The sequence below is a fragment of the Drosophila pseudoobscura genome, chromosome 2 (genome assembly GCF_009870125.1).
Source record: "Drosophila pseudoobscura strain MV-25-SWS-2005 chromosome 2, UCI_Dpse_MV25, whole genome shotgun sequence".
Classification (NCBI taxonomy): Eukaryota; Metazoa; Arthropoda; class Insecta; order Diptera; family Drosophilidae; genus Drosophila; species Drosophila pseudoobscura.
In genome coordinates this window covers 27,551,038-27,570,967 of record NC_046679.1, presented here as the reverse complement: position 1 = coordinate 27,570,967, position 19,930 = coordinate 27,551,038, and the positions used below count along the sequence as shown (strand labels likewise).

Sequence of the window (19,930 nt, the reverse complement as noted above, 5' to 3'; positions counted from 1 at the left end):
CCAACTCCAAAAAAGGATACGACTGGTGCGTTCGAGGCCTGCTGCCAGTGTCAATGCAGGCAAATGTCATAAATTCTGCATGCCAGCCGCCAGACGACCAAGAAGATGCAGGACTCCCGGACTCCCTGCAACTCTGCAGCGCGGCATAAATTTGGTTCCAATAAATTTAAATTAGCAGAAATGTCATGCAAGAAGCGACAGGACAGCGCACTGTACACCGGAATGCAGTGCAGAGAGAGAGGGGGTGGGGGTGGGGGTGTGTGTAGGCTGGCTGCCAACTCGGTTGCACTCAGTATTTATGGCAGAGCAGCCAGAGAGGCAGCAGCCACAAGGAAGAGAGAGGTGGCGGTGGAGTAGAAGCGACAGAGCGAATGACACTGAAATGTGTGTGGTTGTGGGTGGCACCAGTGTGACCACACCTAAGCCCATTATACCGTTCCTAATTAGAGTTGTCTTCGGGCGGAGACCGAGTACAGTCTCGCCTCTAATTGGCAGCGGAAGAGCAGAAAAGAGCAGAGCGAATGAGTGGAAAATATACACAAATCTAAATCAACATTTATTTATTCATCAAAATGGATGTCAGATGCCAGTGGAAATTTGCAGATTGAAATTCGTGAGACAGAGAAAAAGGAAATGTGCCAGACAGCCAGACTTTAAATATTCATAAACAAAGGGAGTAATTTCAAAAATTAAAAAAATGATTTGCAAAATATCGCCAAGAAAAGTTTGGAGAAATATTTGGGGGTAAGGAAAAGTGACCCCCGTGATCAATCCAAAAGCCGCAGTACAACTAATGAACAGAACAGAACGAAATGTAGTCCCAAATGTCCATGGAGCGAGGCCACAGTGGCACACCAGTGGACCAGAACGCAGCACAGCAGTTTATCATTGTGGCCGAAAGGACGCTGCCCCGTCCATCTCCTACATCTTCCTATTTCTTTCCAGCAGCAGCAGAAGCAGCAGTAAAGGACGTAACGGATGTCAGCAACAGGAACAAAGGCCATTCCATTTATAAACCACCAAAATGAGACAATGACCAGAGAATGACTCAGAGGAAGAGTCTGCAAAAGAGAGACAGAGAGAGGGGGGCGATGGTGGAAACATCAGATAGATTCCGGCAAAAGCACAAGAAAAGACCACAAAACTGTTGGGGTCTTCGTGTCCTTGCATTCTGCAGGCAGGCTCCAGGCTCCAGCCGAAAAACAACACCAAGGAAGGAGGCCCCGACAGCCTGTCATCGTGCAGCAGAACCGAAAAGTATTCAAAGTCCACTGTGGCCCCCACATTTCGAAAGTAAAAGTTTGCCAGTCAATCCGTGTACTTGACAATTGTGCCACGCCCCTTTCTACTTGCTGCCCAAAATAAAACATAACTGAGGAGAGCATAATATGTGAAAATCTGCTGGAAAATGTTTACGGAATCTGGAAATTTATGTAGAAATGTTGGAAGTACAGCAAAATGAAGAATATTTTGTAGACTTACCCTTTTCACATATTCTCAAAAGCTGCTTGCTACTGATATTCCTCTCTTTCGCTCTTTCCGTACTGGTGCTTACGCTCTTTATATAGTTCATTTTATTCCTCTCTTTCGCTCTTTCCGTACTGGTGTTTACGCTCTTTGTATAGTTCTTTCGTTTCATTTTATTGTTTTTCGGACTTGCACTTGCACTGCATTCTCACTCGACGCACTTTCACTCACTTGCCGCTCCTTTTTATAGTTCTTGCGGTACATTTGATTCATCTTTTTGTTCACAATATCGCCTTCTACTGCTTGCCGCCTGGCACCCCTTGCCGTCTTATTGACCATCCACCACTTGCTCTCACAGAAAAAAAAAGAGAACACTTTCACTTACATTTTTGGCTTTGCACTTTTTGCCGCTCCTTTATATGTATAGTTCTTGCGGTACATTTTATTTCACTCACTTTTTGCTCATATCGTCGCAGTGCACTCCTTCTTCGCCTTTGCGCATTGCACTTTCACTCACTTTTTGCAAATATCGCCTTGTACTGCTTGCCGCCTGGAACCTCTCGCCATCCTGAACTCAATAGAAAAAAAAAACACTCATTTGGTGCTGTTACTTTTACTTTTCTGCCATGCATTAGGCTCAATATTGCCGCTCTTTATTTATTTCTTTCGCCTTGTACTGCTTGCCGCCTGGCACCCCTTGCCGTCTTATTGACTAACCACCACTTGCTCTCACAGAAAAAAATTAACACTTGATCTCACTTTAACACTTTCACTCATTTTTTGGCGTATAGCTTTGCACTTTTTGCCGCTCCTTTATATAGTTCTTGCGGTACATTTTATTTCACTGACTTTATGCACATATCGCCGCATTTGACTCCTTCCTCGCCTTTTACTCCCTTCCATCCTGCAGACACTGACGCACTTGATCGCAGCATTTTATTCTATTCTCACTCTCATAGAAAAGAAAACCAAACAAAAAACTCAAACGGCAAGCAGACTCGTGGCTTGGCTCCGTTGCTTTTGCTGTTCTTTCTTTCCATACATTCCCACCGCGTAAAACGTACACCAAAAACTGCAACGCAATAGAATTTTCGAACAGAAAAAAAAGCAATGAACACATGCAGCGATCATTTTTTACACTTTTCCGGCTTTTCACCATACAATTGGTCAATTTACCGGCTTTTCCCAACACTTTTTCGAAAGATTTTCCTTTTAAACACTGCTACACTTATTGCACGCGTTTTTGTATAGCATTCCGAACATATTCCGCTATTCTGGCAGATTAAATGGGACTTATGTATGCATGCATTTTGTTCTCTTCCGTCAACCACCGAATGCAGTGGAATCGAAGGCGGGGAGAGTTTTTAAGAGCGGATTTGTTTCAATCGTTTTGTGAGAGTATTTGAGAGCGGATTTGCTTGCATTGCACTGTGTGGGTGTATGTTTCGATCGTTGTGGTAGTGGAGTGGGTGTAGAACAAGAACTTAATGCGAGGTGAGGCTTTTTCGGCGTTTTGTTACACGAGCTTTCGATGCGATTCTCATGGGCAGCACCTGTTTACCCTGTTGTACCCTGATCTCGGGTCGTATCGAATTTATCACACACACACACATGCAATCACTGCGCCGCCTGCTGTTGTGTTTGCTTTTAGTGAAGCCCAGAAAAAAGCGCGTTGTGCGTGGGGGGGTGGACGAGAGAATGAGCCTAGCAAAAGGTGTATTAATTAAAGGTGAGGTCTTCTGAGTTGCGTATTTTCCGTAACTATTCGGCATTTAAGATTAAGTTTTCCACCATTTTCCCTTTCTGAACCTACAATAATTCCATTGTATTTCCCTTTTACCTTTCCTCTTTTATTTAATTGCCTAAAATCTGCATTCAAATCTACCTTTTGGGGATACATTTTCACTGAGAACACAGGCATAACGCAACAAAGCGTGAAATTTCAATTTAAAACATTAATAAACCCCACTGTTGGTAGAAAATTCCCAACGAATGCAATCAAGACACCGCCAGAAATGGGAGATGACACACACAGTGAAAAATACAGAGACAATAGTCAAAGGACGACGAGCGATAGAGAGAGAGAGAGCGAGAGAATGCGAGGATCCAAAAGTGTGGTTTAGTCAGGGGGCTATCTTTTGAGGCGGCCACAAAACAACTTTTGGACTATATTTCACAAAAGCCCAAACCAGCACAGAGAAAGCCAGAGCCACGCCCACAATTTAGACAAATTCACACAACAGAGAAAGGGGAGAGTGGCGTGGCGTGGGGGTTGGGGGTTAGGGGGGGGTTACACTTCCGTTTCCGCTGGCTTGCACTGATTGTTTTATATCCTGTCAGAGGACACGCCGTTGCCGTTGCCGTTGCCTCCGTTGCCGAAAATTTCACAAACTTGTTTTGCGCTTTCTTGGCGACTGACTAAAGGACCTCCCACTCCTGCTGCCACTGCTTGGGGGGTGGTCTGGACTCTCGTCATGGTCCCAGTGTCCCTTGACTGTCGTCGTTGCATTGTTGCGGCATTTGAATGCGGTCCTCGTCTGGCAGTCAGGCAGGCAGGCAGGCAGTCACAGTCAGTCCATAGAGCATCCCCTTGCATATTTAATCAAAGTGAATTACAAATGCCACCACAGACAATGACAGTGGAAACTTGGCAAATGACGACTATGCCAGAGCAGAGCTGTGGATGAAGATGGCGCTGGGGATGGCTATGCCGCTGGCTAGGGGGCATCCCCCGCAGTCAGGCTGCTTATCAAATTGAAAGTGTTATATATAACACCAAGTGGAGGACGACACTGGATAATGTTTCATTGTTGCTGGAGGGAGCCAGGGGGCAAGGGCAAGGGGGGGGGCACTGAATGCCGGGTGTCTTGTAGCTTGTAATTTGCCATCGTAAGATCAAAAAGCATTCACTTAATAATACAACGCGGAGGTAGTTCATTATTCAACCATTGATGGGGCACAAACTCCTTCAGCGGAGTCCATCTAAGAAATCCTCAACAAAAGTTAATTTCAACCTTTTCCACCTTTTCTTTTGGGTACTTTCTCTTCGCCCCCCCCCCCCACCCTCTCGAGGGCCCATCTTTACTTTGTAAAAACGGTTTTTCCATTTTCCTACTCGCTATATTAAAACCCTTCAGATGCAGGAGCCATTTTTTTCTAAGATTTTTCAATTGTTTTCGCATGAGGTTTCATTTTAGTTTAATTAAAAGACTTCAATGGAAGGGATTTCCCACCAAAAGGGGTACTTTTCCAATGGATCTTTGAAATGGTTTTCCAATCTACACAAATGTACAATCAAAAATACAATTTCCCCCAAAAAGCGGCATAATTTTTCTTTGACGCATACAAATTTGTCTGCATTTCAAATTCTCTAAATAGTTGAGAGGAAAGGGAGGGGGAGGGCAGGAAAGGGACATAGGGATATATTTTTATGGTCTAAGGGTAAATCCCAGGGGTTGCAATAAGCAAAATGGGGAAAAAACTTTATTTTTTATGGACTGCGGTGGGTCGGTGTCTCTCTGGGTCTCCGGTTTATGGACTTTGATTTTTATGACTACTGCATACACCCTGCCCCATGTGGGGGCTACCCCCCTGTCCCTCTCTACTCTCTCTCTCTGGGGTTACTCTCCTGTCGTGTCCTCCAGCTCCTGTGACTCCTCCAATTTCCTGGCACTTTCAATTAACCCTTTTGACATTGAATTCACTTGATACAGGAGCAGCAGCCTGTGCCTGATACTTGGCTTAAATCGAGATTAGGAGTGTTGGAAATTCAAGACCACATCCCACACCCCACGGCAAACCCCCCCGCCCCTCATCTCGCGAGTATAATTTAATAAGCTGCTGTGCCATGGAGCTTCTGGAGGAGAAGGAAGCCTTGTCTTGCCGTGCCTTTTCTTTTAAGCCTATAATTTACAATGTTTCGGCTCTCGCCTTGACTTTTCTTCTTTCAAAGGGATGGGGGGGGGGGGGGAGGCAACAAAAATTTACATTTTCTTTTTGGGTGGGCAATTTTTTTCTTAAATGGAAATTAAAGTGCGCGCAAGTGTAATTAAGTAGCTGTGGGTGGGGTGGGGTGGGGGTGGCTGTGGGGGGAATCCCTTTCTTTTCGGCCATTTCTCAACAGACCAGTCGACTGTAAATGGGTTAAACTCTGGGGGATTTATGACAATTTTTTAATTAGCTGAGGGCCCTCCCTACTCCCTCGCTTCCCGTTTTTTAGGGCCTTCCTCTTTGGGGAATTAATCAAAATCGTTTATGCGTAAATAAACTTTTTTTTGTACTTTTTTTTTGCCTATGAAGCAAAATCATAATTGCATATGGAAGATGTTTTTTTTGCCGCTTGTAAAAGTTATAGCTTTTGCCTTTTAATTTTGAATTGTTGAAAGTTTTCACGAGTTTTATATCCACTTTTTTATTGATTGAAAATTGTCCCAAAAATCAAATATAATTGAGGAAAAGTTTGAGGACTTTCGTTAATCGAATTTGGAGGGCAAACGAAATTTGCTGATGTGATCAAGAATTTTTGATTTGGGATTTCTAAAGCATAAAATATTCTACCTGCAGCACAGACACACCTTGGCTTGGTTGTGACGTCACGCAAGGCGCTCCCATGCACCATGGAAGAGAAGTCTTTTTGAGTGCAAGGTTTTAGATGTTTTCTAAATTTTTTACCACCAAGTTGACACCCAAGTCTCAGACTGATAGCAAAAATGATCCCCATAAAGAATAAACCAAAATTAATTACGTCTAATAAACAAAAGTCTATGTAAACAAAAAAGCACGGCACTGCCGCGACGCGTCGGCTTCAAGTCTTCCTTCAAGCCACAAAAATGCATATAATTACACAATTTGATCAGCATTCGATAAGAGACGGCAATGGCTGGAGTTTAGCATTGAATTTCCGCATCTTATTAAGAAAAAAAACTTTAGCAAGCCACTAAAAATACGTAAAAACCAAGGAGATCACCGCAAGGTGTGTGAGCTAGAGAGGATGTTTCAAAGAAAGAGTTGCATTTGCAGCGCCAACAGCTTGCGCAGGTGGACTTGCAAGCAGTGCACTGCCGCATGCAAGCAGTTCAGGCTAGTAGCGCGCGCAGCTTTCACTTTTGAACGTCGCAACATTCGCAGCATGTCAAGGGTTTCATTAAAGTAATAACAATACACTTTTGTGCGAGTGTCAATTATGGAATTACTGAATAAGCATCTCAGTAGCTTATGCCTGAACCTTGACTGCTGCTCGATCGTAAATGGAGGGGCTTCAGCTCCGACACTCTGCCAGATAAAAACCGACTTTGTACTACTCTGGGATCATTAAAAAGTAATTACAAATTGTACATGAAAACAGCTGGCACTGCTCTGCTTGTCTTCCAGAACAGAGCAACACCCGCTCTCTCTATATCTCTCTGTCTCCCTCCCTCTCTGTGGTGGCGTCTTATCAATCGAGGCATATTCTCCCCCCCAACAAGTGCCACCATATGTTTCGCTTGTACATTCGCGATAAGCGTCGGTCGGGCGTGATTAAACCCCACAAACTGAATTGAGGCTGCACTCTGAGCTACACTCAGACGTGTAGTCGCAGTCGAACTGATAGATTGGGATCGGACGGGTCTGGTCTGGTCTGGTTCTATCGTGGCAGTGTGTACTTTCAGTATTTCCTCGTTGATTGCAAGCGACGGAAGTTAAACCCTAAAATTACCACAAATTAATAACTAAATAAGTACGAAACGCACGCAAGATATGGAAATACGTGTGGGCGTAGGCGATCTGATGAAAATGGGCACCAAGTAGGTCAATCGGCTCCCCCCCTCCGGGGGTGGGGGCTCATCATCCCAGTCGATACACCAATTACACCCTCTGATTGCTTCGAGTGGATTTCGAAACGCGTGGAACCGGCGAAATTCCCTCTGAGTGATAAGATAAGAACCAAAAACACTCATTAATAAAAACCAAATTCTCTCTCTCTCTCTCTCGCTGCCTTAACCCTCTGCAGGCTGGTGGGCCACAAGATCGTACAATACCGGCTGGCCACCAAGCAGACGAGGGTCATCAGTACTAGGAACGGCCAGGTGAAAGGTCTGCGCCGGAAGACCCTCTACGACGAGGAGCTGTACTATGCCTTCGAGGGCATACCGTTTGCCCAGCCCCCGCTGGGGGAGCTGCGTTTCCGAGCCCCGGAGCCGGCAGAGCCCTGGCAGGGGATACGCGACTGCACGTATCCTCGGGCCAAGCCCATGCAGAAGCATTTCGTGCTGAGCATCGTCGAGGGTTCCGAGGATTGTCTGTATCTGAATGTTTACGCCAAGAAGTTGGACACGGAGCAGCCGCTGCCGGTTTTGGTGTGGATCTACGGCGGTGGCTTTCAGATCGGCGAAGCCTCCAGGGATTTCTACAGTCCGGATTACTTTATGAAGCAGGATGTGATCCTGGTCACGTTTAACTACCGCGTGGGTGCCTTAGGTGAGTCCAATTAGTCGAAAATCGAATTAGAAATCAATAATTGCGGATCTTTCAATGCAAATGCTGCCAACTTATTGCCGGGCTGCCAACGTGTCGAAAAACCAATATTTATTTTATTTTATTCATTTAAATAACATGAAATGGCTTTGCCCTAGGGACTTATCATATTTTATTTGCCTAATGTCAATTAATTTTTAAATGAAAACAACATAAATGTCCATTTGCCTTCTGCACCTGCAGCTTTTATGACGTCATGCCAATTAAGATTTCCATGTTCTCCCCCCGGCCGCCTTTTTGTGACGTCATGCCAGGGTCCACCCTCTAATTAATTGCAATGGCATGAGACATGCCAACTTAATTTCAAGCAAAAAGATTTCACAGTGCAGCAAGATTAATTGCATATTACGGGCACTATCTCAATCGAGCAGAAAGTACCGTTGATTATATATGTACATATATAGAGGCCACAAACGATTTTATAATCATTAAAACTGCTTGCGGCCATTGTTGCCGTCATAACAAGCAATTAATTTCCCCAAGTTGGCAGCCCGTCAAACAATAATTGTAAACAAAATGATTAGACTTCCCATTAACCTCTATTTATAGGTTTCCTGAGCCTTGCCGATCGCGATTTGGACGTGCCCGGCAATGCGGGACTCAAGGATCAGGTGTTGGCCCTGCGCTGGGTGCGGGAAAACATCTCGCAATTCAATGGCGATGCAAATAATATCACGCTGATGGGCGAGAGTGCTGGGGCCGCCTCCACGCACATGATGATGACCACGGAACAGACGCGCGGACTCTTCCACAAGGCCATCATGCAGTCGGGTTCCATGTACAGCGAGTGGGCCAGCGAGCCACGTGGGAACTGGGCCTATCGGCTCGCCTGCTCCATCGGGTATTCAGGCAGCGAGAATGAAAAGGAAGTCTTCCGGTACTTGCAACGCGCCTCCGCCAGTGACTTGGCGACGCACTGCATTGCTTTGATCACGCAGGAGGAGAAGCGCAACTATGTCCTGTTTGCCTTTACGCCCGTGGTGGAGCCTTATGTGACCAGCGCTTGTGTGATGCCCAAGCCACATCGCGAGATGGTCGCCGATGCCTGGGGCAATGATATCCCCCTGATCATTGGCGCCAACTCGTTTGAGGGTCTGTTCTCCTACCAGTCCACCATGCAGGACGCGGATCACATGCTCAGCGCCTTTGAGGCGCTGATACCACGGGAGGTCCGCCACCAGGTGACTCCCGCAGAGCTCAAGGATCTGATAAGGGAATTTAAGATCTCGAACTTCGATGATGCCACGCGCGGACGGATGGAGTTCAACGAGTGCCTCCACCTGCTGTCCATCAAGCACTTCTGGCATGGAATACACCGCACGGTGCTCTCCCGCCTGGCCCTGGCCCCCACCACGCCCACCTACCTGTACCGCTTCGACTTTGACTCCCCGCACTTTAATCACTTCCGAACGGTGATGTGTGGCCGCCATGTACGCGGCGTTAGCCATGGCGACGACGTCTCCTACCTGTTCTACTTGCTGCTGGCCACCAAGCTGGACAAGTCTTCGATGGAGTACCGCACCATTGAGCGGATGATTGGAATGTGGACAGCCTTTGCCGCGAATGATAATCCCAGTTGTCCGCAAATATCCCCCGTGATGTGGGATGCTTTGGACACCAATGGTCCACAGATGTGCCTCAACATTGGACACAATTTGGAGTTCTTTGAGCTGCCCGAAACGAAGCAGCTTCGTATGTGGGATAGACTTTACGATAAGCAGAACAATAATGAAATGTAATAATAAGTAGTTCTAAAAGTGGCCAGTGCCATTCGCGTGGATGTATCTCTGATGATTTGTGTGGATATTACGCTGGAATACATATCTTGTACAACGAAGTCTGTTTAACTTGTGAAAAATACAAGTTTTATTGCATTAAAAATTAGTCCAGACATCTAGATTGGTCCCACTGTAGTTAGCCTAGTCCCAGAACTGGTTTCGAATTCCGGGGGCTGGCGGCTCCGACAAGTAGTTTTCCATCGAGTCACCTTAAACTTGACACTCGCTTGTCGTGTGTGGAGGTCTGGCCTCCTGACCGCTGAAATGTCTATAATGTATAACTGGATGGGGGTAATTAAGTAAATAAATGTGGATTAATTAAGGCACGCAGTGAAAAATGTTTCATAAGCCAGAGAGTGGGGCACTGTCACTGGGAGGAGGAGGGGAAGGAAAAGCTTTTTGTAAAAAAATATATAAAATAAAGTGTTTAAATCTTATCGCCTTACAGTTCTTATATGAAAATCACTTTAATTCTTATTTACACTCGAAATACAAATATTTTTGTACACTAAAATTTTGGTAACAATCTTTGGGACTACAGGAAAACCTTATAATATACACACACTAAATTTATGAAGCCTAATAGAGCGCCTCTTTGGGATAGAAACTGTCCCACACGGCCAGTGCTTCCGCCTCGGGAAGCTCGATCATCTCCAGCTTTTGGCTGATGTTCAAGCAATGCTCTACACCGTTTTCGGTCCGCTCAACGGGCAGCCATTCGGCGGGGGCAATGGCCGGGCAATTGGGATCTCCGGTGGCTGCAAATGCCGTCCACATGCCCACCATACGTTCAATTGTATGGTATTCCTGCGAGGATTTGCTGATCTTTGGCGATATGATGTTGTAGAACATGTAGGAGAGCTCATCGGCATGGGACACACCACGGATTCGATCGCCGCAGACCAAGCGACGGAACTGGTTGAAGTGCGGCGAATCAAAGTCAAAGCGATAGAGGTAGGTGGGCTGTGTGGGGGCGTAGGCAAGGCGGGACATGACCACGCGATGCAGATCGTGCCAGATCTGGCGATGCGAGAATATGTTCAAGGCCTCAAAGAACCCCATTTTATCGCGCTTCTCGTCGTCGAAGTAGACCTTCTTGAGGCGTCGCACCAGCTCGTCGCGCTGCTCTTCGGTGGCCGCCTCGCTCACCTCGCGTGGAATGATGTTGTGGAAATGGCTCTGTGCCCAGGGATCGCCGCGCAGGAGCTGATACGAGAAGAGGCCCTCGAAAGAGTTGCCTCCCACAATCACGGGAATGTCATTGCTCCAGGCATGGGGCAGCATGTCCTTGTGCCTGACCGGCACCACACAATGTGACGTCTCGTACGGCTCCACCACTGGCCCAAAGGCGAACAGCAAGAAACTGCGTATCTCCTCCCTGGTGATGATGTCCTGGTCCGTGTTTGCTATCTGGCGGGCCGATATTTTGGTCAGATATTTCAGGACATCCGCATCCTTTTCGCCGCCCTTGTAGCCCATCTGCTGGGCCAACCGATACGCCCACTGGTGGTCGGGGCTCTCCACCCATTCGCTCAGAGCACAGCCCGACTGAAGGATGGCCTTGTGGAAGAGGCCACGCGTCTGTTCGGTGGTCATCATGATGTGCGTGGAGGCGGCCCCAGCACTCTCGCCCATTAGTGTGATGTTGTCGGGGTCGCCATTGAAGTGTGCAATGTTGTCGCTGATCCAGCGCAGGGCCATCACCTGATCCTTGAGCCCTGCATTGCCGGGCACATTCAGTTTGGGGTCCTTAAGGCTAAGAAAACCTACAAAATATAAAATTTCTTTAGTGGAACTGCGAAAAAAGGATTCATTCGACGGGTTACCCAAAGCTCCAAGCCTGTAGTTGATGCAAACAAAGACTACTGGCTGCTTCATGAAATAGTCAGGGCTGTAGATGTCCCTGGAGGCCTCGCCCTTCTGAAAACCACCGCCATAGATCCACACGATGACGGGCAGTGGCTGCTCCGACTGCAGCGTCTTTGCATACACATTCAAATGCAGGCAGTCCTCGGAACCCTCGATTATCCCCATCACCATATTCCTTTGCATGGGCTTCGATCGATAGGTGGTGCAGTTGAGCACACCCTTCCAGGGCTCTGCCGGCTCGGGGGCACGGAAACGCAGCTCTCCAATGGGTGCCTTTGCATACGGTATGCCCTCGAAGGCATAGTACAGCTCCTCGTCGTAGAGGGTCTTGCGTTGCAGCCCCATCACCTGGCCATTTTCCGTGTCCAGCACGACGGTGTTGTTGGTGGCCAGCCTGTACTGCTGGTACTTGTGCCCAACGAGCCTATTGGGGGGTTGGAGAAGGACTGTGATTAGTGATTAGACGGCGACTGACACGATGGCAAAGGTGATATTGTAAGCGATAAGGAAACTGGATGATAGCCCCCACATTGCCCAGTCGGGTGCAGGTCGCGCGAGGTGCAAAGTCTCCCACGCGACCCTGACCTTCGCAATGGACTTGTGGACTCCTGGCCGCCGGTCGCCCGCTGCACTCTTGTACTCACTTGGCCCCCATTTTGAGCAATTTCTGCCAGCCTACTTGGACTTCCATCTTTTCGTGTTGCTGCGAATTTTGTTGTGTACGGAATGATGTTCTCCAAAATACGGTATTGGATTTTCCAATTCTATGAGGTAAAGGCGCGGACCGCTGGATCCAATAAGGCTGGCTGGCCAGATGCGACTGAAATCGCATAGGTTTGGATGGGATCCGTGATGCGACTGCGATTGCCGGCGCATTTTGGCGCTCCGGGTAAGATAGACGTCTCGCGACGTAGTCAGCCAGCCGGTCCGGCCGCGGCAGCGCACGTGAATACATTCACACGACCCAGCTGTTTGGTGATCTCTACGTGTGCATGCGTGTACATAATTATGCATGTATTCAGCACCGCTACGATTTTGCGTCATTGTATTTAAGCGAAATGCGCAATAAAAATAGAATTGCGCTCAAACGGTGCCCTGCTCTGACATTCGCACTATAATAAACCTAATTTTAGCACTGAAAACGCTTATATTTAGATGCAGCAAAGCTCTCACTTTGTTTCTTTCAGTGTAGTAACGTATGTTTGTTTGTTTTGACAATGCAGGGCTGCAGTACAATACCAAGAAAGCCAACTAGAAATGTGTTTTTGTTTCCAATTAAATGTAATTTAAAAATTTGTTGATAATTTTTCCACAAAAAACTAATTAAAGTTTTTGGAAATTGACAAAGACTACTGTTGCAGGCTCCCTGGTATGGCCAGCACAAAGCAGCACAGCAAGAGAGACTGCTGATAACGGCCGAATTTTTGTTTTAGCGAAAAGCTGTACCAGGGCTGGCACATCAATGAAATGTATAAAATGTATCAATGTATTTTAAATTGGTTCAGGACTATCAAATCTCCTAATAAAAGTATTTATAAGAGTTCTAGTTATAAATATTTAAAACACATAAAAATATTCCCGTGTCACTGCAGCCCTCACCAAGAAACGCATTTCGCAGCGCTGTCATGAGCGACTTGTTGTTGTTGGAGCGCTGTGATAACTCTGTTAATTGCAGCAAAGCCCATGTTAATTACGAGGGCTGCAGTATTAAAAAAAAAAAACTAATACAAGTAGCTTGGCAAAACATTTTGAAAATACAGATTTTCTTTTAAATTATATGTAAACAAAGTGAGGTGCAAAGTGGAAACAATCATATGCATTTTATGGTACAATTGTTGATCACAGAATCTCTACAGAAGGCGTGGTTTGTAACTGCTGACCAGGCAGCACCGCACCGAAGTCTACAGCTCGGGTTTTTCGGGCAGAAAAATTTAAAACAAAGCGTCAACCGTCGTGCTTAACGAAATGAATAAAATGAAATACAATAGTGCTTTTATTCCGCCCATTCAGGTGCAGACAGAGAGTGGCCCTGTGGTGGGCCGACGCCGCACAGCCGTCTATGGCGACGAGTATGTGAGCTTCGAAAGAATTCCCTATGCCCTTCCGCCAGTGGGGTGTTTACGTTTCATGGCGCCGTTGCCGGTGACACCCTGGACGGAGCCCTTGGATTGCACGGAGAAGGGCCCGAAGCCGTTGCAAATGCATGAAAAGAAGTTTATAGAGGGTGCTGAGGATTGCCTGTATTTGAATGTGTATGCCAGGAAGGTGTGTACATAGGTCACGGAGCTGATTGATCATGATTATCCTTGTTGCAGCTCCATTCACCGAAACCACTGCCGCTGCTCGTCTACTTCTTTGGAGGCGGCTTTGAAATCGGCGATGCCACGACCGACGTGAACGGTCCCGACTACTTTATGATGCGCGATGTGGTTGTGGTCACGATATCCTATCGAGTCGGGGCCTTGGGCTTTCTCAGTCTCAATGATCCCGCCGTGGGCGTGCCCGGCAATGCTGGGCTCAAGGATCAGCTACTGGGCCTCCAATGGATCTCCGCGAATGCGGCCAGTTTCAATGCAGATCCCAATAATGTGACGGCGTTTGGCGATAGTGCCGGGGCAGCCTCTGTCCATTATCTGATGCTGAACCCCAAGGCGGAGGGACTGTTCCATAAGGCCATTCTGCAGTCGGGCAATGCGCTATGTCCGTGGGCTGTTTGTCCGAAAGCAACCCAAATGGCGAGGCGGCTGGCCGACCAGCTGGGAATGGACAATGTGGATGCCGCCACCGATGCCATGATCTTGGACTATTTGCAAGTCCAGCCGGGCCATAGGCTGATGGAGAACCGTCAGATAAATGTTTCTGAGCTCCTGGATGGTTTTATAATCCAGTTGGGGCCAACTGTGGAGCCCTACGAAACTGATCACTGTGTGCTGGCCAAGAATCCCTCTGATCTGCTGGCCACTGCCTGGGGCAACAAGATTCCCGTTCTTATGGGTGGCACCTCCTTCGAGGGTCTAATGGTATTCGGCGTAATGATCTCGAAAGACTTGAAAAGCGTATTGAAAATTCTTAAAAATCAGCCTCAGCGTTTGCTGCCGTTTGATCTCCAGCGGGTCCTGCCACGTGTCACGGCCCGAAAGTTGGGCCTGTCCGTGCAGGCGATGTATTTCGGGACGACCGCACCGATGGAGTCGATGGAGGGAGAGGTGAACTTCTGCGAAGTAAGAATTGCCCTCATTCCTGTTTGTTAGCCAAGATCTCTCAACTATCTCTATGTATCTGTATAGTACATCAGCGACAAGCACTTCTGGTTACCCATTATGGATGTAGTCCGGTCACGCCAAGACCCTAGCCTGGCCCCCACGTATCTCTATTGCTTCGACTATGACTCGCCGACGTTTAATCATGTACGTATCAAGTGTTGCGGGAAAGACTCGGTTGGCACATGCCATTACGACGACCATTCGTATCTGTGGTTTGGCAACTTCTCATGGAAGCTGCAAAAAGATATGCCTGAATATCTGACCATCGAACGCATGATTGATATTGTGACCACCTTCGCCGAGACCTCTGATCCCAACTGCCAGAGTGTCCTCACGCAGCTTCATCCTACGATAAAATGGAAGCCTATAGTGGATGATTTCGAGTGCCTCAACATTTCGGACACTATTAAAGTGATGGAGGTGCCGAATTTGAAAAAGCTGAAGATGTGGGAGAAGATCATCAAGACGAAATATTTATTGTAAAGTGCAAATGTAAGGGCATTGAAGTGTTTAATTTATATATTTATATATAGTTAGCCGAAAGAGAATGATTATAAAATAAATTATATGTTTTGTATTTTCTTCTGTCTGCTTGCCAGGGCTGCAGTATTACAAAAATGGTAAAACATTATAATTATATTGTAAGTAGTTATTCTTGTATTATTTAATGGTTCTTGAATCCAAGATTTATGTACAATAATTTTGTATTTTTTAAAATAATAATACAAATAGTATAACAGTAGCCCTGGCTTAGGCCTGCCAGCCCATCAATCCACCTCGCAGTTGGCAGCTCTGTTTATAACGGCACCGGTCGTCAGCGTCCGCGTCGCAGTCGCTGGCCGCTCGCTCAACAAAATAATAAACAAATACTATGAAAACAGCCGTAAAAGTATAGTATTAGTATATGTACAAAGCTTTTGTGAGAAAGCAAGCAAAGCAAAACTGAAATATCAGCTGTCTCAGTGAATTCGTGCGGTCATCGTTCATGTTGTTGTTTTCCTAACCAGCCCTCTCTCGCATTGCGCGATAAAACGAAGTGCCATAAATGTGTGCATTTTGTTAGATAAAAAGCGCTAAAGTGTAAAGTTTTTTATTCAACCGCCAGACATGGAGAGGTGAGTACTATTCCACTAGTTCTCTTCCGATTGAACAGCCGTTTATATCTAGATCTGATGATAGCATTCAGGTGCAGACACAGAGCGGCCCTGTGGTGGGGCGACGCTGCACGGGCGTCTATGGCGACGAGTACGTGAGTTTCGAGGGCATTCCGTATGCCCAGCCGCCGGTGGGACGTCTACGTTTCATGGCCCCGTTGCCGGTGATACCCTGGACGGAGCCCCTGGATTGCAGGGAGAAGGGCCCGAAACCGCTGCAGTTCAATCACTACAGCAAGCAGCTGGAGGGCGTCGAGGATTCCCTGCATTTGAATGTGTATGCCAAAGAGGTAGGGCTATACTTTATACTCTATACTTTTGCTGTAGATAATGAGTCACTCTTATTGCAGCTCCATTCAGCGAATCCACTGCCGATGATTGTATTCTTTTTTGGCGGCGGCTTTGAGAAGGGTGACCCCACCACTGACCTGCACAGTCCCGACTATTTTATGATGCGCGATGTGGTTGTGGTCACAATCTCCTATCGAGTTGGGCCCTTGGGCTTTCTCAGTCTGAACGATCCCGCCGTGGGCGTGCCCGGCAATGCTGGTCTCAAGGACCAACTGCTGGGCCTCCAATGGATCACGGCGAATGCGGCCCACTTCAATGCGGATCCCAATAATGTGACGGCGTTTGGGGAGAGTGCCGGGGCGGCCTCTGTCCATTATCTGATGTTGAATCCCAAGGCGGACGGACTGTTCCAGAAGGCCATTCTGCAGTCGGGAAATGTGCTGTGCACGTGGGCCCAATTTCCGATAACCGACATGCCGCAGCGGCTGGCTGAAAATCTGGGAATGGAGAATGCGCATGCCGCCACCGATGCCATGATCCTGGACTATCTGCAAGCCATGCCGGGGGAGAAGCTGGTGAAGCCGTATCTCCTGAGTCAGGCCGAGCACATGGACGACTGTGTGTTCCAGTTCGGGCCCATGGTGGAGCCCTACAAAACGGATCACTGTGTGCTGCCCAAGCAGCCCGCTGAACTGCTGGCCACTGCCTGGGGCAACAAGATTCCCCTGCTGATGGGTGGCACCTCGTTTGAGGGGCTCCTGATGTATGCTCGCGTGTTTGTGGCACCCTATCTGCTGACCAGCCTGAAGGATCAGCCGGAGCATATGCTGCCGCTGGATGTGAAGCGTGCCCTGCCACAGGCTCTCGCCCGAAGCTTGGGCCAGCGTCTGCAGGCGACGCATTTCGGAGAGAACGCTCTAGCCATGTCGCCAGAGGGTGTTTTGGCCTACTGCGAGGTAAGGGAGTCTCTTATATTGTTGATCTCTCAACTATTCCCATATATTGTTGTAGTACGCCAGCTACAAGGTCTTCTGGCTGCCCATTGTGAGGCTGCTCCGTTCACGTCTGCGCCACAGTACGGCCCCTACCTACCTGTACCGCTTTGATTTCGATTCGCCGACATTTAATCATCAGCGCATCAAGTATGTGGGGGACAAGCTGCGGGGCGTGGCCCATGTGGATGATCATTCGTATCTGTGGTTCGGCAACTTCGCCTGGAAACTGGACAAACATACGCCAGAATTTCTAACCATAGAACGGATGATTGATATTTTCACAAGCTTCGCTCGTAGCTCGAATCCCAATTGCCCGAAAGTCGCAGAGCAGCTGCCGCGAACCAAACAATGGATGCCCTTGGACAACCGACAATTGACCGTGGAGTGCCTTAATATTTCGGAAAGCATCAAACTGATTGAGTTGCCGGAACTACAGAAGGTGCGGGTGTGGGAGAATGTTTGCAAAATCAAGGACTAGCACTTCAAAAAAATGCCTTTTCAATGTTTTGTCGAAATTCCAAGTGCATTAAAAAATTTCCAAATAGTGGGCACCCACGATAGCCTCTTGTCTCTGCTTTGTTTGTGCTGTTTTGAGATACGACAGAGAGAACGATCAGTATATTTTAAGGTTGATAAGCTGCTGCTATCTCAATCCGTTTGCTCGATAATGTTATGGACGCTGAAGAGGGGGTTTCAGTCTATGTTTGAGGCTGTTGGCGTACAGATACGATGGCCGACTAGTGAGTATATTCATTAGCCATCGAATTGTTCTGCTAGTTGCACTTTTCTTTCCACTTTTGCAGCAGTGAAGCCACCTCCCCAGTGGTGGAGACAACGCATGGCCGAGTGCGTGGTGTGCTGCTAAAAACCCTATACGATGAGGAGTTTTATGGTTTCGATGGCATACCATATGCTGTTCCCCCGTTGGGTACACTACGATTTAAGGAGCCTCATGCTCTGAAGCCCTGGCATGGGATACGGGACTGCAGCAAGCCGCAGGACAAGTGCATCCAAGTGAGCAGCTATACGAAGCAAGTGGAGGGCTCCGAGGATTGTCTTTATCTGAATATCTCTATGAAAACGGTGAGAAATTTTGGGTTTAACATGAGACGATTCTGTTTTACGGATTTCTTTCTTTAGTTGAAAAGCGAAGAGCCCTTGCCGCTGATGGTCTACGTCCATGGTGGAGGCTTCAAGGGCGGCGATGCTTCACGGCGCGCCTGGGGACCGGATTATTTCATGCGCGAGAATGTCATTCACATAAGCATTGGCCACCGATTGGGTCCTTTGGGTGAGTGGAGCTTGAAGAGGGGGCATCTCTTATATCTCTTATTTCTTAGGCTTCCTTTCCTTTGCGGATCCATCGCTGGAGATTCCCGGAAATGCTGGCCTCAAGGACCTCATTCTAGCCCTCAAATGGATCAAGGCCAATGCCCGGAATTTCAATGGCGATCCCGAAAGGATCACCCTATTTGGGCACAGCTCTGGCAGCATGGCCGTGCAACTGCTGCTGGTCACACCCCAAACAGAGGATCTCTTCCACAAGGCCGTGCTCATGGCTGGCGTCTCCCCAGAGCTGAATCGTCTGCCCGATATGGAATATCGTCTGGCTAAGCACTTGGGCTACGAGGGCGAGAATATTGACACGAATGTGTTTGAGTTCATAGCTGCCGCTGATCCAAAACTGTTGGTCTCTGCAGATTTCTGGACGCCCCTAGAAAAAGAGCTGGGTCGTATGATGCCCTTTGTGCCGTCAGTGGAGAGTTATGTGACGCCCCAGGCGGTGCTGTTGTCGGAACCCATTGTCCTGCAGCGTACGGCTTGGAGTAATCGCATACCCGTGATTATAGGCGCCAATAGCGGCGAAGGACTGACCTTTAATCCGATTTTAAGGAATGCTACAGCCCTGCAGCAGATACAAAAGCATCCAGAGTGTGTCCTGCCGCAGACGCTACTCAATCGCTGCGACCCCGGCCAGCGGCGACAGCTGGGCCAGTCGCTGCTCGATTATTTCTGTCAGGCACACGGTCATCGATTGGTCATGGAGCACACGGATGGATTGACAGATCTCTGGACCCACAACATGATGCACTCGCAGGAGCGTTTTATAATGGCACGATTGTCGTATGGACAGGCACCCACCTACGTCTATCGCTTCGACTTTGATTCCCCGGACTTTAATCTGTATCGCATTCGTTTTTTTGGTAAGGAGCAGCGCGGCGTGAGCCATGTGGATGAACTGGGCTACATCTATGTGATCCCCGCCACCTTTAAGCTGGAGAAATCCCGACCGGAATACGTCACCATCTGTCGCATGGTTGCGATGCTCGTGAGCTTTGCCGCCACCTCTGATCCCAATGCAGAGCTAACCAAACCTTTGGTGCAATGGAAGCCCGTCACACGATTCGGACCACGCATGATCCTCAATATAAATGAAGAACTGAAGTTCATAGCACAGCCAGAGCGACAGAAATTAATGTTCTACCAACGCCTGTACGAACAGGCGGGCGTGGCTCTGTTTTAAGTATAGCCTGGCACCCAATAAACCCCAAATCTAATCTGATGACCATCGATTGCTTATCAATCTTGTGTGCTTGTCT

At 47.8% G+C, this 19,930-nt stretch overlaps 4 protein-coding genes across 5 annotated transcripts; 3 read left to right on the top strand and 1 right to left on the bottom strand.

The window, feature by feature from the left end:
* Positions 1–6,768: 6,768 nt before the first annotated feature.
* Positions 6,769–15,870, top strand: LOC6897865 (uncharacterized). Its single transcript, XM_033376787.1, has 10 exons — positions 6,769–6,784; positions 6,838–7,250; positions 7,457–7,923; positions 8,530–9,716; positions 10,363–10,546; positions 10,606–10,712; positions 11,029–11,187; positions 13,566–13,892; positions 13,943–14,848; positions 14,915–15,870. Exons 2-10 carry the CDS (start codon positions 7,204–7,206, stop codon positions 15,371–15,373), a joined length of 3,843 nt encoding a protein of 1,280 aa, XP_033232678.1. The 5' UTR covers positions 6,769–6,784; positions 6,838–7,203; the 3' UTR covers positions 15,374–15,870.
* Positions 10,196–12,536, bottom strand: alpha-Est2 (alpha-Esterase-2). The gene is made up of 3 exons (XM_001359740.4): positions 12,272–12,536; positions 11,585–12,051; positions 10,196–11,524 (listed from the first exon to the last, which is right to left on the bottom strand). The coding sequence occupies exons 1-3, from the start codon at positions 12,457–12,459 to the stop codon at positions 10,338–10,340; spliced, it is 1,842 nt and encodes a 613-aa protein (XP_001359777.4). The 5' UTR covers positions 12,460–12,536; the 3' UTR covers positions 10,196–10,337.
* alpha-Est3 (alpha-Esterase-3) lies at positions 15,737–17,890 on the top strand. Of its 2 annotated transcripts, none has more exons than XM_015182721.2 (4): positions 15,737–16,005; positions 16,070–16,334; positions 16,395–17,291; positions 17,347–17,890. In XM_015182721.2, exons 1-4 carry the CDS (start codon positions 15,998–16,000, stop codon positions 17,806–17,808), a joined length of 1,632 nt encoding a protein of 543 aa, XP_015038207.2. In that variant the 5' UTR covers positions 15,737–15,997; the 3' UTR covers positions 17,809–17,890. The 2 variants fall into 2 exon arrangements, with proteins under 2 accessions (XP_015038207.2, XP_001359775.3); XM_001359738.4 differs by having other exon boundaries at positions 16,058–16,334.
* A 38-nt stretch (positions 17,891–17,928) lies between these two features.
* alpha-Est4 (alpha-Esterase-4) lies at positions 17,929–19,896 on the top strand. Its single transcript, XM_001359737.4, has 4 exons — positions 17,929–18,070; positions 18,134–18,413; positions 18,471–18,621; positions 18,671–19,896. The coding sequence occupies exons 1-4, from the start codon at positions 18,060–18,062 to the stop codon at positions 19,852–19,854; spliced, it is 1,626 nt and encodes a 541-aa protein (XP_001359774.3). The 5' UTR covers positions 17,929–18,059; the 3' UTR covers positions 19,855–19,896.
* The last annotated feature ends 34 nt before the right edge of the window (positions 19,897–19,930 follow it).

Excerpts from the sequence above, each read along its gene's own strand:
- alpha-Est2 (XM_001359740.4), bottom strand. The coding sequence starts at position 12,459 with ATGCGATTTCAGTCGCATCTGGCCAGCCAGCCTTATTGGATCCAGCGG. Across the intron at positions 12,052-12,271 it reads TTGCTCAAAATGGGGGCCAA|GCTCGTTGGGCACAAGTACC; the intron begins GTGAGTACAAGA and ends ACCCCCCAATAG. Across the intron at positions 11,525-11,584 it reads CTACAGGCTTGGAGCTTTGG|GTTTTCTTAGCCTTAAGGAC; the intron begins GTAACCCGTCGA and ends TATATTTTGTAG.
- LOC6897865 (XM_033376787.1), top strand. The coding sequence starts at position 7,204 with ATGGAAATACGTGTGGGCGTAGGCGATCTGATGAAAATGGGCACCAA. Across the intron at positions 7,924-8,529 it reads CTACCGCGTGGGTGCCTTAG|GTTTCCTGAGCCTTGCCGAT; the intron begins GTGAGTCCAATT and ends CTCTATTTATAG. Across the intron at positions 9,717-10,362 it reads AGCAGAACAATAATGAAATG|AAACTGTCCCACACGGCCAG; the intron begins TAATAATAAGTA and ends TCTTTGGGATAG.
- alpha-Est3 (XM_001359738.4), top strand. Across the intron at positions 16,335-16,394 it reads TGAATGTGTATGCCAAAGAG|CTCCATTCAGCGAATCCACT; the intron begins GTAGGGCTATAC and ends CTCTTATTGCAG. Across the intron at positions 17,292-17,346 it reads GTGTTTTGGCCTACTGCGAG|TACGCCAGCTACAAGGTCTT; the intron begins GTAAGGGAGTCT and ends ATATTGTTGTAG.
- alpha-Est4 (XM_001359737.4), top strand. Across the intron at positions 18,414-18,470 it reads TGAATATCTCTATGAAAACG|TTGAAAAGCGAAGAGCCCTT; the intron begins GTGAGAAATTTT and ends TTCTTTCTTTAG. Across the intron at positions 18,622-18,670 it reads CCACCGATTGGGTCCTTTGG|GCTTCCTTTCCTTTGCGGAT; the intron begins GTGAGTGGAGCT and ends CTTATTTCTTAG.